This window comes from Apis laboriosa, unplaced genomic scaffold (genome assembly GCF_014066325.1).
Source record: "Apis laboriosa isolate Shangri-la unplaced genomic scaffold, ASM1406632v1 scaffold14_cov150, whole genome shotgun sequence".
Classification (NCBI taxonomy): Eukaryota; Metazoa; Arthropoda; class Insecta; order Hymenoptera; family Apidae; genus Apis; species Apis laboriosa.
In genome coordinates, this window is record NW_025221798.1 from 601,020 (window position 1) to 622,582 (window position 21,563).

Here is a 21,563-nt window from a genome sequence, read left to right on the forward strand (position 1 = left end):
ATTCTTATTTGAAAGTAATGGATTCAATTTTATAAAATGTTTTTAGATGTTACTTTTTGCATTCTTAATTATATTTGTACTTGAGACACAATATATAATTCAAATTAATTAAAATCAATAAAATTAATAATTAATGCAAAAATTTTAAGAAATTAGAAATAAAAAATAATAAAAAATTGTAATAAATTATATAATTTTAGATAAATTAATTTTAAATATTTTCATTATCTTTGTGGAGAATTCATTCAATTTAATTATTAAATAGATATTTATTGTTTGATTTGTTTTAAATTTTAATTTTTACATTAATTCAATATTGAATCATAAATACTTTCATAATTGTTTTGTGAATTTATAAAAATCTATTAAAATTAAAATTTACAAATACAATATAAAAAATATATATAAAATTTGCGATAATTTCTTATGAATAAAATTTGAAAAGGAATCTAATAATTATAATTGAATTAATAATTAGATTAAGTAAAATTTTCAAGAAAACTTTTTTACCCTGGATATGAAGTTTTCATATATTTCATAATGTATTATTGATAATATATTCCTACATACGCTTATATTATTAATTCCAATCTACTTGAATTAAAGTTTTCTATCATGTATAAGTTATATGATATCCTGTAAAAGAAGATCAGTTGACATTGTCTATTTGGTTTTAATATATATATATATACTATTGCATACAAAAAAATTTTGAATTTAATTTTATGAATGATGTTTTGCTATAAATATCTTCAACATTTCATTAGATACTAAAAGTAAAAAGTAAATTTCAATATTTGTATTTCTATGATATATCGAATTAAACTGCAATTGATATTCGTGTATACAGAGTGTCCCAGATTTTTTCCTCCATAGTATATGTTCTATGAACAAAAATAAGAAATAAAAAGTTATATAAATATAAATTTTATTTAAAAGTTACAAAAATATAATGGACTTGTTCTTTCTTTTATACAATATAAGAATAATGATCAATATTTATTCAATCTATTTACAAGTTTAAAGTTAGTTAAAGATTGAGTTCTAAAAAATTAGAAATGATATTTATATAAACATATTCGTATAATTAAATTAAATTAATATCGATAAGTTATTTTCATTTTATTTAGAAGAAAGAACAAATTCGTATTATTTATTATATTTATATTATATTTTTGTTACAATTTTTATGACTAAATATTTGTATAACATGTATATATTAACATTTTTTTCTTATTTTTGCTTATATAACATGTTATCATAGTTTGGCAGGAAAAATTGGTAGGATATTCTATATATATTTATATTTCTTTGGCTAGTAGAATAATAATCATTTTAACAATAACAATATAAGAACAATAAAATACATCATAAATAATAACATCATTCATTATCCAATTAGAAATAAGATATTTATAAATTTCTTATTAATCATTTCAATTTAATCATTAACACAGTCTCCTTTTTAATTAACAATAAATCGATTAATCATTAATAATTTATTTTAATTTCAATTCCTACATAATGTCGCGAGTATTAATAATCGAGACATTAGCCAAAATATTTCATATTAAATATGAAAAAGTAAATTACTAGTAAAATGATCGTAATGATCAATTGCGAGGATAAATTTCTATAGTGATACAATTCGATATCTGTGATTGTTAACGCGCTTTTAATTCGATATTATTAATATGAAGAAAACCAGGATTGCATTATTATCAATATTCGGGCAGTATCGAATTGTTTTTTTTAATTCTTAAATGGACTTATTTGGAATGTTTTACCGATCAAGCGAACAATATCGATAAATCAACGACGCAACCGAAAAAGGGCGGGAGCACTAAATTTTATGATTTTGCACTATGTGTTTCGAACACAATGACTGTGCTTTTCTCAGTCTTAAGCTCTTCATGAGGAGCGGTCGGATGTGGACTTGGTCTTCGGTTTCCGTCCAAGTAATTTACGAAACGAGGAGGTCCATCTTGACCGAGTAAGTCCTGTTGTACTTTGCTCATCCGGTTCACTGCAACTAAGCGATTCACTAATTTTTCTGCTTTTTCCGCTGCTACTGCTGGTGCTACTACCGCCATTTTCATAACATCGTGATCTTCGATCTCCGATTTCCGAAGAAAACCTAAAAAACATACAAATTTATTATAAACAATATTCTATCAATTGGTTTTATTGATAGAAATAAAAAAAAATCAAATATCATCTCCCAATAATTGTAATTTTTATTAATGTGATTATCAAAAATTTATGAACATCTTTTTATTTTAATGTTTATTTTAATTGAAGTTGTTAACATCCCAGTTAAAATTCAATATATTGAATAGTAATGATCAATATAGATATAAATAAACAAATAAGATATAAAATTTTATATAAATATATGCAAATCATATGCAAAGCATTTAAATTCGATAATATTTAATACTTAAACTTAATAATTAAAATAACATTTTATATTTTGGATTATTAAAAAATATATAAACTTAAAAACCTATCACTAACCCTGAATCGGATGAAAAGGCTCTAGCCGTAGCTGGAACAGTTGAATTAGCCGATGAAAGTGATATTTCAGCAACAGGAGTACTTGGATATGCTTCGTCATCGGATGCACTATTACTACTAGTTGTACTGCTGTTGCTGCCATTACTTCCACCGGCACTGCTATCAACACTGGAATCATCAATGAAACCTATTTCTTGATCGGCTAACACTGAAATAGTTCTTTGTTCACGCGATGTTGTTGCAGACGTGCTGGGTCGCAACCAGGTACGTAGATCCTGTAGCGGCGCTTGAAGGCACTTGAAAAGATTTCCACTGAAATTTTTGCAAATAGATAAATCATTTTTGATTTCTAACTATATTATTCTCTTCATTAACTATATTATTATATTATTCTTTATTCTATTATAACTATATTATTTCTATTATAACTATATTATTATGTATTCTGTAGCATATCAATTCATTAAGAATTGATTTAATATATAAAATTAATAATAAAATTTATATAAACATATGTCATATATTCTATTTATTTTTAAATTACAACAAATTCGTTCTTTATTATTATTGTAAAAGTACAATTTCAAAATAAAAAATTTTGAAATTTACTTTAAAAGCATAAGTATTTGTTTATTAAATATTAAATATATTGTATATTAAATATATGTTTGTCATTTTTTAATTAAAATATTTTAATACTTAATATAAAATTTATTGTATGTAACATAAAAACAAGATTAAAAATATATATATATATGTCCTTTTTTTATGGATTTCATATATTAAAATTATAGTACGTAGTACGTACACATGTGTTAGGAATTAATACATTTCTCCTAACTATGAGTTACTTACTCGTCGCGATAATCATCGACCTCAGCAAAAGTGCGTCTCGCATACAAACAAACAGAGCACCGTCGACGACGGCGGCAAGATGTGGCATGTATTGTTGCTGCACGAAGATGTCTCGCTGCATGTCTCAATGTCATAGTTTCTCGAGTCAATGCTGCAACACCTTCGTCTCGTCTACGTATTTCCTCTCCCAATTCTCCTTGTTCTATGCGCAATTTTTCTTTTAAAACTTCATTCTATAGATATAAGATATAATATATAAGTAAAATTATTGATTTCATCATATTTATTGAAATGGATACTTTGCTCTCTTTAATTAATTCTATCTATCCATTACTTTTTCATTTTTTAAGATACATTGCTATATTTAAAGTTTGTCTTTTACTTTTTAAATAAAGTTAAAAGATTATTTTATTTGTTATAGCTTAAAAACTTATTAATTGTTTTTTGAAACACTAGATAATAAATTTTAATTAAGGAGAGCAATATATATTTGTTTATCAAATTATTATCACCTCTCTTTCAAGAGCATCTCGTTCAGCACGAATAACAGTGGCCTGTCTGACAACATCCTGCCGAGCCCGTTCAAGAGTTTGTCTCGTGATCTCATTTTGTGCTAGTTGCATTTGTAGACGTCGCAATGTAACTTCGCGTTGTTTCTCCAACCGATCCCTGGCAGCTATGCAATTATCCCGTTCTGTCTTAGCTCTTTCTACTTCTTCTTCCAGACGAAGACTACGTTCCAGTTGTAGAAATAGTTCGTCCTCTTTACCTCGGAGTTCCGCCTCGCAACCCTCCAATCGCTTCTCCAACGATCGCCTGGTTTCTTCCAATTTATCTCTCTCTGCCTAAAATCCAGTTAAACCCGTATTCACATACAATCGTTATTAGTAATATTAGTTTTATTATAATTTAATATTTATATAATTATATAATTATATAATTATATTTTATAATATAATTTTATTAACTTTCACCGAATAAATAAGCTTCAGTTAAATAAATATTTATTAGATAATAATAATAATTTATTAATTTTTATTGAATAAATATAGAATACAGAATTATTATTGAAAATTGAAAATTCATAGATAGAAAAAAATAATAATTTAATTGATAAATTCATTTTCAATAATAGAAATAATAATTTCTTCTTTTGGATCTAAATAAATCTTGTATCTGCTTTTTGATTGACTGATTCATTATGTAAGAATTAAAACATTAGTTTCGGCAAGAATTTTTCAAATTCATTAAAAGCTGATTTTCATTCTTTTCTTCCTTATTTTTTTTTCTCGTTTATAATCGAATAAAATGGACAATTTTGGAAGATATTATCAACAAACGGCTTTAAAGATAATGTTTATCAATCTAAAATGTGAAATGTATATCTGTAGGAAACGTTAACGAAGATAGACCTAATTAAAAAAGAGAATGGAACAGAATATTTCCAGTACTGCATTTGATTTCATGGTCATTGCTTTTGGATGCTTCCGTTGCATTTATAGACAGTTGCATGCAAATACCATCAATATAATTATATTATCGAATCAAAATTTTATAATTTCAATGATATACATTTATTTATATTTATTTTACAAAAAAGATATATATATTTATTTTAGTATTTTTATTTTTTAGATTTTTTTGAAATCGTAGAATATTTTTGATTATTAAAAAAATATTAAAATTATAAAGCTATTAATCAAAATTGTTTAATAATAGTAATCATAATCTTTTATTAAAAATCTATTAAAAATCATAAAATTGCTAAAATGTTATAATTTTATAATTTTGATTAATGTTGATTAAGAACTATATATAAATATTAATTATACAAATATATAAATATACAAATATATAATATAATTTGCATTATTAATATGAATCATTTAAATAACCTCTTACGACGTAACAATCTCTATACATTATAACATCTATACATAAATACTAAGGAAAAATATTTATAGAATGAACATGAATGACTGCGTAATGTGGCATAGCGTTCGCAAATCTATTCTGTTGTCATGTTCTCTATATATTATATTTTTAAATGTATCTTTATATTATTGATTGCATAAGTGCTATTAATCATAAATCATCGATTTTTTACGTTATCTATCTGCATGCTATCTGTATATTAATTTGTCACGGAATATTACAATTTTATGCCTATTCAATCGAAAAAAATCACTAATCGAACAAGGAAGAATGATGTCGCTGCGACTTGATCGCATCTAGTGCCGCACTAGATGCCAGATTGTAGGTCAGGTTAGATGGGCAAGCTAGACTCTCGATGGTACGAGGTTAATGAACGTTATATTACGAGTAATGACGGAATCAAGTTCGATATGCATATTACAAGTCTGAGCCCAAATTCAATAGAAATAATTTTTCATAAAGTTCAAATATTATTCATAGAATATAATTCATTTGTCATAAATATATTTCGATGTTGAAATACATACATAGATGTCGAACTTCTTATAAATATAATTATCAGAAATTAAAAATATACTATTGAATTCTTATTCAATATTTATTTTTATACAATAAACAGAATTTCTATAATTTTATTTTAATTTTTTCATTTGTAATTATTTAAAAATGATATTTGGTTGATTTATAGGTTAGGAATCCTCACATCCATTGAAGTAAAAAAAAAAAGTAACAACGAAAAACTTAAAGAGTGTAGAATCTAACATAGAAAGTAATAATATTTCTTGGTTTTTACAAAATTTCTTGATATTTAAATCTATTTGCAATATACTTGATCCCATTACTAGTCTAAAATAATTTGGAACAAGTTGTTTCAAAAGCACTCTTTCTGTCCTTCAACAAAATTAGGTGGGAATGAGGAAAGAGATAAGAAAAACCGAGCGAAAGAAGAAAGAAAGTCAAGAGGGAAAAAGAGAGTGTTAGTGATCAGCTCGAGGAGACTGTTGAAAGACGAGATGCGAAACCGCAGAAGGAAAAGCAGAATAACGAAATGTAAAAACATTTCTTCTCCCCTCTGGACTTTTTACCATTCTCTTGAAACCGCTAGATTTTGTTTCTGCGGTTTTGTTTCTCCGTACGATGACCACGGTAAATTCTTCGCGGCGAACAGTAGGATAAGCAGACATACAAGTGGCCGCGCGTCCATTGGAAGGCCAAGGGGAAACCAACGCCCACGGGCGAAATCCAACTATATGGCCTTCTTGCAGCTTACACCTCCGCTATACTATTAACCACCTACATTTTTTCCTAGACCTCTTTTCTCAAAAACTTTATAAATTTCCTTTTCTTTATTAATTTATTAAATTTCTTTTTCACATTATTTTTAATTCTTATAATTAATTTATTTTTAATTTTTTGACGATGTAATAAAATTACAATTCAAAAAATTCAAATTCAAAAAAATTACAGGCAATTTAAAAATTATTTTTTTATAGTAAAATTTTTCGTAATCATCTGTAGAAAATTAATTTAAATGGTAGTAATTTATTATTTCCAGCAATCAATACATATTATAATTCAGCATATCCTAAATTTATTCATAAAAATAGTGAGTAAATATAATGAAAGTATACTTAATAAAATATATAAATAATTATAAGTAGAACAACAACGGTCAAGTTTGTACAAGGCACAAATTTAAATTTCTATAATTTCATAAGATTAAATTCATTTTAAAAATAATGCCAATGAAAGTTTTCTCGATAAAAATTATCTAAATACGATAAGAAATATAATGGATATCTATTTTTTTTTCAATAATCATTTTAAATATCTTAATAATAAATAAACTTTAGAAAGTTATCTGATTTATTATGTTTGAATTTATTTTTATGAGAAATAAAATCTTATCAATTTATTGACATTTTTAAAAAAATAAAATGGAAATTATAAAAATTTAAATTTTTGTAATTGAATATTCTGTCATTTTGATCTATTACATATACATATATTTATTATCTTTTCTTATCGAGGAACTTAAATTTCAATAAACATAGTCGAATGCAATATTTTTGGAAATTATTACCTGCTTTATGGATTTTTAGCGCATCGATATTTTATGGTATTATATACTGTAAATATAAGATTTAAAATTTTACAACCAATAAATTTTAATAAACGCATATATTTTTATATCTTTTCAGATATTTTATTCAAATCTTAGAATTAAATTAGGTTAATCTTCGACATCATTTTCATTGGAATATTCGTTTCGAGCATTGTATTCAAGTGATTAAGATCATTGTTTCTTGGCAACTTTTTTTAGAACCGATGTAATTGCAGTTATATACATATTTAGTTGGGCGAAGCCTACATTCCGCTTGTTTCTTTCGAACTGGGTCAAATCTTGAGAGTCAAATTAAATCTTGTCGTACTAGTTAAGTATCTCGCCATTATATATATAAAACGGTTAATTGGATGTCAAAATATATCGAGAAACAAATCCAGTATAAAACGAGAGAAAACGTTTTACAAAAATGGAATGTCCTATCTTTGCCCTTCTTTTTTCTCAATTGTTTTCCAAGTATAATGTTTCAATGGTGGAACTTTTGTTGATGTCAAATTTCTTCATAAGGAATGTACACTGATACTAAAGAAACGTCAAATAGACTCGACATGAGAAATTTTGTCTGTCAAGGTTTACGGTTACGATGTTTGAATGGAATTGGTTATTCCAACAGAATTGTAGAACGTGTAAAGAATGAAACGCGTCGAGCTGTACTGTATACGGTTTTTAACTCATGACTATCGTACATAAGAACTTCTTTCTCAGCGATATTTGAACGTGATATGAGAATAAAAAAAGAAATGTCTGCGAGTTAAGTTAATAAAAATTTCAACAACCTTCACGCGGATAACAGATATTTATTCAAAGGATGAATTTTAAAAATATAAAATATACATACAACTTTTTCAAAAAATTATTAATTTAAAAAAACTATTTGATAAATTAAATTAATTTTTCTTTATTACGATGGAACGATAAATTATGTGTATATTACATAAAAAAATTGTCAAACTTATACGAGATATTTGGTTATAGATATTTAAAAATTGAAAAAATTTTTAAATCAAACTAGACAAGAATGAAGAATAAAAGAATGGTGTTTTCGATTTTATTTTTTTAATTATTGATAATTAAAAAATTTAGCGCGAGTAAGTTTACTTGCTTCTCATATTGTAAATTTGTTCGCGCAGATTTTTAATTGTCAATAATTACAAAACGAAGCTTTAAACTGAATTTTTTTATTTTTGATTTTCGTATTTTAACTTGAAAAATTATTTTTTAAATTTTTAGATATCAAAGCTAAGTATACGAATATAATAAGTAAATTTTTGTACGCATGAATAAAATGCAAACATACGTGCATTATCATGTTGACATGACTATATAATTCGTATAGTCGATTTGAAGAAGAATGAAATATTATTTAAATTATACTATATCAAAACTTTTTGCTTTTTACATATGTAAATTGTGATTTTTCTTTTATTAAATAAAAACTTAAAAAAATTAAAAAATAACTTACGACATAATAAAAATAATTTTATTAATTATATGTACGTCAAATTTTCGAATTTCACGAAAAATGCTTTTAAAATCGATTAGATTATTATCGATTGTATACTATATTATTAAAAATCAATTTCAATTAATATTCCACGTAAATATACATAATATTTATATTAATAATCTATATTAATTAATATAACTTTTTAAACAATTTCGTTAATTTTTAAAATTTTTTTATGAAAATTTTCGTCAAAATATTCGATGATACATAAATAGATCAATTCAAAAGAAAAAAAATTTTTTTAAATTTAATAAAAGTGTGTCTCTTTCAAGAGAAATAGAAATCGAAAAGTTTCTCCTCCAGTTTACAATGGGAGTGGCATCTTATCGATACATTTCTTTTAGATAATGAATAACCCGTAGAAAGAGTCCGTTTTCTCTCGCACATTTTTACGGATAATATTGCAACAGGCGAGAGCAAGTTGATTTCACTCGCGGCACTAACTCCCCAGAGCCCAGATACCATCAAGCGGACTAACAAGATCGCGGAAGGACTTGGATCTTTGTTATCCATCTCGACGATTTAATTGCGTTGTTACGCAGCTCTTATAAAAATTACTTTGCGTTTTATTTGTATTTGGGAGACTTTCAAAATTCATTTGCAATTTTATATTAATCCTGATTATAATTATATAATAATTAAATATTATATAACTATATACAATAATTGTGAAAAGATATTCTTATTTTTTTCCATCGAGATCTGAATCATAAAATTACAGACATATGCTGACTTTTCTACATTCCGGTAATCCACTGATAATCTCGATTCGAGTTTACGAAACACTGACGTAAATTACGCTGCACGCTTTCTTTACATGATAGGGAAAACGATCCACAGATTTTCTTCGTCACGTTTGATCAAACTCAATGATTACATATGTTTAAAGTACGTTTAATTTGAAAATGAGTTTCTACAATAAATTGAATCGAGATAATAAATTATTTTTCATTTTACTCTATCAAAAATAAAATAACGTCTATTAATTTATAAATACATATTTAATAAGAACTTAATTAATTTTTATTCCTTTTTTGATAACAACTATGCATTTTGAATTTTAAATATAGAATTTGAATTTCCATGTATATTAGATCATATGAATAAAGGATTATGTCTTTGAAAATTTAACAAGGCGACACTAGCGCCGTATGACTACTATTAATATAGTTTATTAATATTCAATATATTCGTAATATAATTCAATCTCAATTTATATTTTTTTACTTTTCAAATATTCAAATTGTTATAATTTTTTACGAACAAAAAGAAATAAATTTTTAATGAAAACTACGCTTAAAGCTGATCATTATGATATTAACATCGATTCTTATAAATAATTCGAATTCATTGTATTTTATTTCATAATTGATTTTTATAATATGATATTTACTATTCAAGTGAATACGTTTATTTAGAAAGTCGAATTAAGTGCAAATCGAGTTGAATTTATTTATTTTTAACACATATTGCATAGATATAAAGAATGTTAATATATTCACAGAACATTTTTGAAAAATTGATACTAAAGACCAAAATAAATAAAAGTTATTTATTAACTTATAAATAAATCTCAATTTTGTATATCAATTTTTCTGTTTATTTTGTACATACCTTCACTTCATGGTAACGTTCTTCCAAATAATAAGCGACACCTTTAGCCTCCTCGTATTTAGTTGCCAGAGCGACGTACTTATCATAATGGCGCTTGAACAAGACAAATCTGAAAATAGAAAGTAACATTGTGTATTAATTCCATAAACAATAATATTATTGAAAGTTTAAAGACGAAATCCTGAGAAAAAAATAAGAAACTTATAATAATACGATCGCATGACATCTTTTCGTAATATCATTTTCATTTATTTCTAACGAATATTTCTCGACAATGTCTAAATTCCGCGAGATTTTTCACGCGATCGAACAATCCCAAATATTATTATAGTCATCACAATAATAGGAAAGATTCAAATCGCAATTAAGAGGCGAGATAATTCACAGACAATTCCTGAGACAACAATTACAATTCCTTATCTCGTATTTTTATCACCAGACGCGCAACAATCCCATTTTCCTATCAATTTGAGCCGGATTCTTCATCAACGCGATCTCTCGTTAGAGATCCGCCGTTTGGAAACCGGAAATTTGCTCGAGTCCCACGCGAGGCTAAGTTAGCGAACAATATTCGCGACAACATAACACCGAGAAGGTAAAAAACGACCTTTCGGTCATGATGTGTCCTGACTAGGCCCAGCGACTGCCACGAATTCTTTCGAGATACTTCGATTGATTTCTCTTTCCCTTTTTCTTTCTCTCTTCTCTCTTCTCTTAATCCCCTATAAATCCGTTGTCTTGCACCAAAAACTTCCTCTCTCCGGCTCTTTTTCTCTTCGACTGGGTTCACTCACTGACACTCGCGTCACCGTTACATCGCATCGTGCATTCTCTCCGAGACTTTCGCTTTCACGATTCCCCGATAAACGCGTTGTGCGCCTACTTTGGGATCCAACAGCGATCTTCGATCGTTTTCCGGGTTCGCTCATCAGTTAAACAGTCTCTGTTCCTCAAGAATCAGTCCGCCCGTCACGCTTTTGGACAGAATCTCCTCTATCGTGCGAAACTTATCTCGATGTAATTCTAGACGGGCTTCTAGAAGTATGAATGCGATACGATTCACCGAGTTTCTACTCTCCTACTCTTTTCGATCTTCGAGGCTTGCGTTGCTTCTGCATTGGATTGGAAAGCTGATCCTGAATCATCGAGCTGTGTGCAATCAATTGAATACTCGCGCAACATTGTTCGCGCAATATGTAAATTAATATTTAAGGAGACGATCTCAATTATCAATAATCTATACTTGATTAAGAATATTGACATGGTATAATGATAATGATGTTCTCACATATAAAAGAATTAAGTAGAATAGATATTAAGAAATTTTGCTTTTTTAAAATTATAAATAAAAATTGGACAGAGATTCTGATTTTATGTAGAATAAAAAAAAAAAGATTTAAAAACCAAATTTTTTTTTTATTTTTTGATCTTTTCTTTAATAAAATTTTTATCAAGATATCTTTGAGATATTTGTAATTAAAATAAGATTAAATATAATATAATTTGAATTATATTTATTTATTTAATACTAGAATTATCAAATCAATTAAAATTGACTAATTTCAGATTTTTGATTTTGTAATCATTAAATATACATAAGCACTTTTGATTAATATTATATTTTTATTCAGATAAAAATATAATTATAATATCTAATTATTTAGATATTGCATAATATTATTTTAAGAGATTAGTCATTTTTACTTAGTGTATAATATTATATTACAGTGTATATATTTAATATGTAATGATTATAATTAATAATTCTAATATTAATAGATAAAAAAAAATATTTCAATCATCAAATTAATATTCAAATTATATGTATCATTATTCGATATTATTTTAATTAAAAGTATAAATAAATTATTTTTTTCATTAAAAAAAATTAAAAATAAATAAATGTTAGCATTTTTTCATAGATATTTAAGCATTTATTGAATTATATTTTTTGTGCATCAAAAAATTCAGAAAGATGTTAAAAGAGGTTTTTCTAGTAGTAAAAATGAATAATAATTTCAATTATGGCCTAATTTAATATTGCAATTACAAAATATTGTATTTTGTACTTTAATATAAATTTCACTTAAATTTCTTATTTTTTATTGTTTAAACTTTTTACTATTTATTTCATGAGAACTGTAAAATGATAAATTATTTTTTATTTATTCGAAATTGATATCATTTCTTGTAATGATTAAAATCATAAAATAATATGTTTATAATATTCTAGTATATAGTATATATTACTAGAAATGATTTTTAGAGAAAGTAACTATTATACTTTATCTGTGATCAGGAAACGATAAAATAAATTTCATTTAAATTCAAATCATTGATAAAAATCCATATAGTTTATTTTAAGATTTTATAAAATAATATTATACAGAATCGCGTTTTAATAAACAAACGAGATACCTTATGTTATTCTATATATCAAATTTTTATCTCTATGTATAGTGATAGAAGTTATAGAATAATTAGTAGACTAAACTTACACTTTTCTAAGTGTAAACTAACTTCTTTAGTTTCATAAATGACAACTAAAGATATAAAAATTAGATAAAATTTTTCAAAAAGAAATTCCCTTTATATTTTATCAAATTAGATAGAAAACCATAGTGAATAAAAAAGAATTTATCTATTATATATTATTCTTGAATGAATTAAATACTATATGAATATTTCAGGATGTCATTTCATTGATCAATATTATTCCATATTTCAATTTAGAATCTTCATAATTTCTATACTTCAATTATGTTTTATTATTATACAATCGTAAATTTAACTTATTCGTAATTTAATTTACAGTACAATGACTTATTAATACACAGTTCATAGAAAAATACGAAATATGAAAAAACTTTGGAATATATTGATATTATTATCGGCACATTGTTTTGTCAAGGTCTATCGAAATTGGAAATTATGTATATTGTTTACGAACTACGTTCACTGTTTAATGTCCCTGTAGATAAAGTAGGAACTTGGATCGATAAATATTCACATCACAGTTCGTTCATAAATCGAATCGTTCATCAGTAGAGAAATTGGTAATACGAATTAGGCTGGCATTTATCGTAAGCCACGATTCTTACCGTTCGTACAATGACGGTTTTCAGACGGCTTTCTAACTTGAGTATTCCAGTGAAAGGGCTAACGATGTTGAATATCGACGCGTCCAAAGATGGCGCGGTAACCACAAAAGGGTGCGTTAGTTTCTTTTCCTATCTCGATCTATGTGCACTTTTTTCTCCGAGAGATCGAACACGATATACGCGCAAAGGAAAGTGAAGACATGTTTCTGTTCTCGTTTGTTTTCGGTTGTTATTTGAAAGACGGTTTTTTTACATGTTAAATGCGTGTTTTAACGAAACCATTAAGAATCTAAAAAATCAAATAATGAAATTTTTATATATATAATTATTTATCTTTTGCCTTTAAGATATGTATCTTGAAAAATAAAAATGAATATAAATGATGTTAGAAAGAAATTCTTTAATTAGTTTTATTGTAATAAAATATTGCTTGAACTTCCAAACTATAAAAAAATTTTTATTAAAATTATAAAATTATCTTATATTAGCCGATTATTTTTAATCATAATTTATATTTTTAATCATTTAATAATCAAAATCATAATTTATTTTTAAATCATAAATTATTTCTTTTATGATTGTATCAGAATTTTAGAAACGTCCTGTATTTTATATATGGGTTTTATTATCCTAATATTTAATTATAAAATATGAGTCTACTAACGTTATCAACAAATCTATTATTAGTAAATTCAGAGTGAAATTTATTTTTCTTTTTTTTTAAATTTTTTATTATTATATTTTTAACGTGATGAATCTAATTTTCAGATGGAATTTTGAAAAATAAATAAGTCTGAAACATATGGTTTCTAAGTTATCTTTTTATAAAATTAACAAGAACAAAAAAAATAAAATCTAATCTAAATTACTGAACTACGTTGAAAAAATATTGATAATAGCATAGAATTGATGTCGATTGCAAAATTTAATGATTTCATTGATTTGTTTTCAATTATTATAAAATTTATTTTTAAGCAATTTTTTTTAATTTAAAAAAAAATAAATTACGATATCAAATCTTATCTTCATAAAAAAATAGCTTTCCACACAGATTAGATCTCTAGAATAATATTGTGAAAACTATTCCAATTGTTTATTTGAAATATATATTTATTTAATTAGTTAATAAATCTATATAAGGTGAATCAGAACACATAATATAAATATAGTAAGAGATTCATGATTCTATGTGAAAAAATAAGTTGAAAATATAAAATAGAATTTATTCGAGATTTTATTTTCGAATAAATCGAGAAAATTGATTAATTCCCGATTAGATACGAGTAAACTATTGAATTGATAATACTTTGATAAAAAATATAAAATAAAATTTTATCTTAAATCTATTTTTCTGAAAAAATCGAGATTAAATAATCAATCGAGTTTGTAAAAATGAAGATGTTCTCTTTTATATTATATTCTTGATTTTCCTTTTCTTCAACGCATTTTTAAAGCTCCATTGAATGAAAGGAATGAAAGAAAAATATTATGACCTGCTAGTGTAAAGGATATTTGGGTTTTTCCCAGCATTATCTGGCACATTGTACTTCATAATATAAACGGTAAATTTTCAAATTCAATTATTTCGAAAACTAATTTCTAAATAAAAAAAGTTTATTTTATATTTTTTTTCTTCTTTCTTTTCACATGTAGAATTATTTTCTATCAACAATTTATTCATATTTAATCGTAAAATAATTAATTTCATTTATATTTGAAAATTTTTTGAACTTGATTTACAAAATAAAATCTCAAAAAAATTTTATTTTATCTTTATTACGATTTATTTTTTCACGTAGAATCAGCCCTTGCTATATTTTTCAATACAGATTCATTCTGCATGTTATTATACAAATAATTTCTCGTATCTTGACCGGATATCTCGAATAGTCGGTGCTATAATGTTGCTCAGTTCAACGAGAAAAATATAATAGCGAAGCGGAATTATTTTCCGATCATTACTCGCCAAGACCTCATAGTTAGTTTCGTTCCTCTAAATAGAATCATACATTTTCATGATATACGTGTTTTTCTTACAACAATTTAAGTAATTATATATATCTATGTATTTCTATAAAAATAAAATAAAAATAATCGTATTAACATTTTATATATATTTTTCCCCGAAATAAAAAAATAAAAAAAAATTGCGAAGAATTTTATTAATTTTTTTTTTCAATGAGTAGAAGCTAATATATGTTTTGAAAACGAGTTGTATATATGAAATAAACGTCATCAAATATTTCAGAAATCTAAATAAAGACCATATGATACTTCTTTCATTCTAAGCATTAAGATTAGATTCATGGATCAAATGACATTCAATATTTTGCCGTAATTTTATAATACATCTAGTATTCCTGACATATTTCAATATAAGTTAAATAGATTATTAGATTAACTTATAGGATTCACTCAGCTGTAATATATATATATATATATATACAGAATAATAATTTGAGTGAAAAATTTCTTATGAATATTAGAAATAGAAAGCTCTTCATTTGAAAGAAGAATAAATTCTATATATAATCTGATCAATCAATAGATTCTAGACAATTCGTTTTATAATATAATCTAAATTTTGCTATATAATCAAAAAAAAAAAAAAAAAAAAAATACAGGAAAAAATATATAATTGATTATTAATTTCTGTTCTAAAAAATATATAATTATTATTAGATAATTCTATGGATGCAGTCGTTAATATATAATGTATGATAAATTAAGCTATTATATCAAACAATCTTATATTACAATATATTATTAACATAAAAATGTCGTATAATAAATGCGTCCAAGTTGAAAATATATGCCATATAAAATTCTTGAGGACAAATTATTTCCAGCATATTTTCATCATCGAAACACATCATCGTGCGTTTTCTGGAAGGAAAATAACTGGGAATTATTTTAATATGAATGTCTAATTAAAGGATGCAACATTAAAATACTGAATTAGATGCATAAATTAATTCCTTCTTATGATAAATAATTGTAAATGCTAAATGAGAAATAACCTGAATATAAATTTTTGTTCTCTTATTTCTGATAAAAATATTCTTTTCAAAGAATAACCTAAGAATAGTACTACTACATAACCTAACTTAACCTTACTTAATTGATTGACTCACGCAGAATCCTGTTTATGTATGAAACTTGATCATATTTTAAAAATCGATTGAGATGAACGGTGGATAATAATGGATGGAAAGCCAAGAATTGGTTACCGGGACGAGGCAAAGAAACTGCTCTCAAATATATTGCTATCTTTAGCTCTGTTCTTTTCTGTACAATCGCTGGAGAGCCGACGGCGCTCGATGCCGGGCACGAGTCAATGGTCACGCATCAAGAAACACGTTGATTTCGATTCTGATTCGATGACTACCGAACATTGCATCGAATTATACCTATTTAGGCTGGACGAAAACCATTGTCGTCGCTATCACCGCGAAATAATAAGTGGGGAATTAGGTCGCGTACACTTTCGTTCAAATTTCCCGCTCAACATAACCTTTTATCTGTATCTGACGAAAACCGATTATAGAAAATTTTTTGCGACATTCGTTTGTAAGTTAAAAAAATTATTCTTGATAAAAAATTTTAACATTTTAACATGATAAGATTTTGTTTAAAAAAATCTGTATCGTGTGGAATAATGGAACTAATTTTTATTTAATAATTAATCTTATATAAATCATTTGAATTTTTTCAAATCAATACTTCGATTTTATTGATTAAAATTAATCTTATCGACCTAGTCTGTATTAGTAATTGATAACAATAGTACATTATTATTTGATATATTTCTTTGTCTTATTTTTCTTTATCTTTATTTTTTTTCGTTTTAAAATATTTAAAAATAATTTGAATTCAACGCTAAACTATTCAAATCAAGAAAAATTATTTCTATAATCTACATTTTAATTAGTTTATGAATAGTTTGGATCAATATTATTGAATCAATATTACAAGTTAGATTAAATATTGACAAATTTCGAATTTTGATAATAATATATTGTTTGATTAATCAATCTGCTAAAATAATTTCTAATTCATTCTAACTTGTAGAATATCTAAAATGTAGATAGTAGAATGTAGTAATGCTTTCGCATAAAGTATTTGAATAACGGCGACTATGATCGGAGTTTAACATGGAGCATCGTGTTGCCAAAAATGAAAGTTATATTTAACCCATTCGCGATTCGTATTTTTACCGTTCAACATGCATTACACATGAAATATATTCTATATCTGTTTCCAGTCATCTTTCGAAAAAATAAATTTCTTTCGAGCGATAAGAAAGAAAAAATTAACGGAGAAAGAAAAAAGAATTCCATGTTCGTGTTTGAGATTAATTGTTTCACTTTGTTTTATAAGTAACGATAATAATAGAAGCGCGTGGTTATTTCTAATTACCGACAAAATTACCGAAGTTGTTGAAACCGAGGAGAGCTGATTAATTGCACCGATTAAATCGTTTTAAGTGGACGCCTGCTGGCTTTTGGAGTCGCTGCTAGTTTCCTTCAAAACTGTTTTCATTGAGAACGAGCCTTCAAGCCCTTACGGACGGAAGCCGCTCCTTCTTCATTAAAAAATGAAACGCTCCTTGCTTTCCGTTTTCAAACGCGATTGTGTATCTATACGCATTGCACGTGCACGTCTACAAATCAACTAGAATAGTTCGTCAATGATTCAACTCGTCACTTAAATCGAGCTATACACACGCGACGACCGAACCGGAAACCGGATTCTTTTTTTTTATTTTTTTTGTACTATACGAGTTCGTGTGCTCTAACGAAAAATTCAAACGATGATAAATTCATCGTTGCAAAAATATATTCGAATGGAAATTTTCTTAATGGGAGTTCAATCTTTTAAAATTTTTTTATTTTATTTTTTTAGAAATCTTAACATAAAAATATATAATATATAAATTTTTTTTATATTTATTAAATTAGAATCAGATCGAATAAATCTATATGACTTGAATTGATAATTGTATAAATTCAAAAAACGTATTACGTACGTAAACGTATTATATACGAATTATGTATAAAAAACTCTTAATAATATCTGTGAAATTAATCGAAAAAGAGATAAAAACATGTAGATATACATATTACATATTTTAATCTTGTAAACTCTCTTTTGCCTTATCTCTTGATAGAGAAATAATTTTACAGTATATATATGCACATAATTGAATCGATCTAGTGACGGATTTAGTGAGATGAGAATCTAATGATAAAATTTGTAGAATTTTTAAAAAAGAACATATATAAAATGTAGAATTCAATTAATTTTTCAATCTTTTCAAAATATAATAATAAAAAATATAATATAAAATATTACAAATATATAATATATAATTTATATTTTTGTATATTTATAATATACTTTAATAAATTTAAAATATAATGGATTTTAAAATTATTCGATTACAAGTTATAAATTATCAAGAAATAATGCATTTTTATTCTATTCGTTGTTATCAATTTCTTTGTTTTTAAATTTTTTTATTATCATATTTGTACTTCAAAAAAACTTGCTCATAAATAATCTTTTGATTAAAGTAATCGGATTAAGAGATTTTTGTTTTAAGAAAAAGATAAAAATATAAATATTGATAATATTTGATAAAATTAGTTTCAAAAAAAGATAAAATATAAATACTGATAATAAAAATCAATGATTTCATTGAAATAAATAGAATGAATATAAACTTATGTCAATAGAGATTATATACATAAAATCAAATGATGCAATACTACATTAAGTATTTTAAGAAAGAAAAATTTCATACGAACCTGTAGAGATCATTTTCAGTAACAATATCTCGGATAGAATCCTCAGGATCAATGCGATCTGCTGGAAAACCGGCCGGTCTCGAGGACAACAAGGGACACGTTGGTTTTATGGTGGTGTCAGTGGCCTCATGGAGGGCGCTGGCCGCGATAAGGTCATCCTCGGAAGCGGTACTAGGCAGAGGCACGTTAGGACTCGGAGATCGCGAGCCAGAAATCACACCGAGTAGATCCTCGCTTCTTGAATGTCTCATTTCCATAGCACCGTACCTTCCAGTTGTCGTTGTCATCGTTGCACCGAATCACTGTATACTCGATTTTTCCACGACCCGGTTAGACGGCCGTCCTCTTTTCCTTCGTCCTCGTTGCCACGACCTCGACAACCCAAAGGAACCGACCACGATCTAGTCTTTGCTACTCCCATTCGGGCTGGCCTCCTCTTACTACCTCTTATTCGACTCCCTAGAGAATCACGATCCACTGATTTTCATCTCCGAGATATTTTCTCTCTTTCGCTCTTCTTTCTCTACCTCGTTGCACCTTCGCGTTCCTTTTCCACTTCCACGAACACGTCTTCCGATTCCTTCTTCTTTTGCAACGAACCAGAATTCCTATCGTCTTCTTCGTTCTAGTTCATCACTTGATATTTCTTAGCGCACGATTTCTCTTTAATACTTTTTTTTATAATCTTTCAAACAGGATGGCATAATTGTTGCGGCAAATAATAACATTCAATTAAAATCTCCATTAAATTATTGGTATACGCTTTCTTAATTTTTGATGAGAATAAGAACGCATTAACGTCGCACGAAATAGCAAAGGTAACGGACCTCCGCATGAACTATTCGTTATTCGCACGATAATACACATTACTGAATTCATCACTTTTTTTACTCTTTTTGTTTCGATCGTCTTCGATTTAAATATATTTTTATGAATTAAGAATATTAAAATACCATTAGAAAAATATCGTGTTCATTAACAGAATCAATAGGACGTATCTTTATTTTGGATGAACTTATATTTTAATAATTGCAAAAAGAACTTATTCAATCGGTCATACACAAAGCAATTTACGAGTATAATTGTTGATAAAATTCAAGTCGCCATTTTCGTCCATTGAATTTTATGATGAATTCTATTGTACTTATATCTCTTAAGAAACATCGGACACGGAATACACACGCCAAATAGGCTCGCTTTGTAATTAAAGTAATTAGAAAAAGAAGGGTGGTTCTTCTCAACAGACCATGCGCGGTGAACGCGATTCACACCAGTACCTAGGACTGTCCACTTTGAACGATAAGAATACACAAGACACTCATCACACGATTTTATTTCTTATACTCCTTTAGCATACTCTTCGCACACATTTTTCTGATGTTCCGCCTTTCTTCAACGAGCCACAACCGAAGTCTGCCGTAACGGGAACCGAAGCCGCTTTGTCCTTTCGCAAGGAAGGGGCATGCGAGAAAGGATATACGTGTACCTGCGCTCTTGCGCGTTCGCAGTAGATATATATTGACATTGAATAAAATGTTCCTTTAATACAAATGGGTTACAGGTAAAATTCTTCAACCTTCTCCCTTTCTTTCCGGTAAATAATTTTCATTTTTGGAATCACTGCTTTCTCTTTGTTGTTCTTCTAACGCCATTGAAATAAACACACCTTAACGTATAATAAATAGATATAATATTTTAAATTGTAATATGGATCGAATTTTTTTATTTTTTCATAACTTTGTATATAACATAACTTTAATGATTAGGTAGGTTAGCTTTTGTGAAATAAATACACGCATTGCTCAATAGAATATAGTATGTTACACCATAATGAAAACAAAACATAAGATTATTAGATCACTTAGTAAAAATATAAAGATATGACAATACGATTATTTATTGAGTTCAATATTTTTTAACTAATTAATAGTACACAATTATAATATTACTTTAACCAGTGTCCAAAATTTTAATCTTGTTTTACCGACTTTCATGTTTGGCAAAATTATGTATGTAACTTCCCTATATTTCTTTCTAGAACAACATGGCAACTGTTACATGACAAATAAATGTATATATGATCATAGTGAACACTGGCA

General features: G+C 26.3%; 1 protein-coding gene across 2 annotated transcripts; it reads right to left on the reverse strand.

Moving 5' to 3' along the window:
• Positions 1–1,469: 1,469 nt before the first annotated feature.
• On the reverse strand, positions 1,470–21,463 carry LOC122710727 (myosin-7B-like). Of its 2 annotated transcripts, none has more exons than XM_043928772.1 (6): positions 19,465–21,463; positions 10,554–10,662; positions 3,885–4,217; positions 3,373–3,605; positions 2,518–2,829; positions 1,470–2,137 (listed from the first exon to the last, which is right to left on the reverse strand). In XM_043928772.1, the coding sequence occupies exons 1-6, from the start codon at positions 19,749–19,751 to the stop codon at positions 1,912–1,914; spliced, it is 1,500 nt and encodes a 499-aa protein (XP_043784707.1). In that variant the 5' UTR covers positions 19,752–21,463; the 3' UTR covers positions 1,470–1,911. The 2 variants fall into 2 exon arrangements, with proteins under 2 accessions (XP_043784707.1, XP_043784706.1); XM_043928771.1 differs by lacking the exon at positions 19,465–21,463 and adding an exon at positions 11,161–11,840.
• Between the last annotated feature and the right edge of the window lie 100 nt (positions 21,464–21,563).

Bases quoted from the DNA above. Each gene is read 5' to 3' on its own strand.
- LOC122710727 (XM_043928772.1), bottom strand. From the start codon at position 19,751: ATGACAACGACAACTGGAAGGTACGGTGCTATGGAAATGAGACATTCA. The intron at 10,663-19,464 runs GTTCGTATGAAA...TTCTATTTTCAG, and splicing joins ACTGAAAATGATCTCTACAG to ATTTGTCTTGTTCAAGCGCC. The intron at 4,218-10,553 runs GTATGTACAAAA...ACTGGATTTTAG, and splicing joins AACGTTACCATGAAGTGAAG to GCAGAGAGAGATAAATTGGA.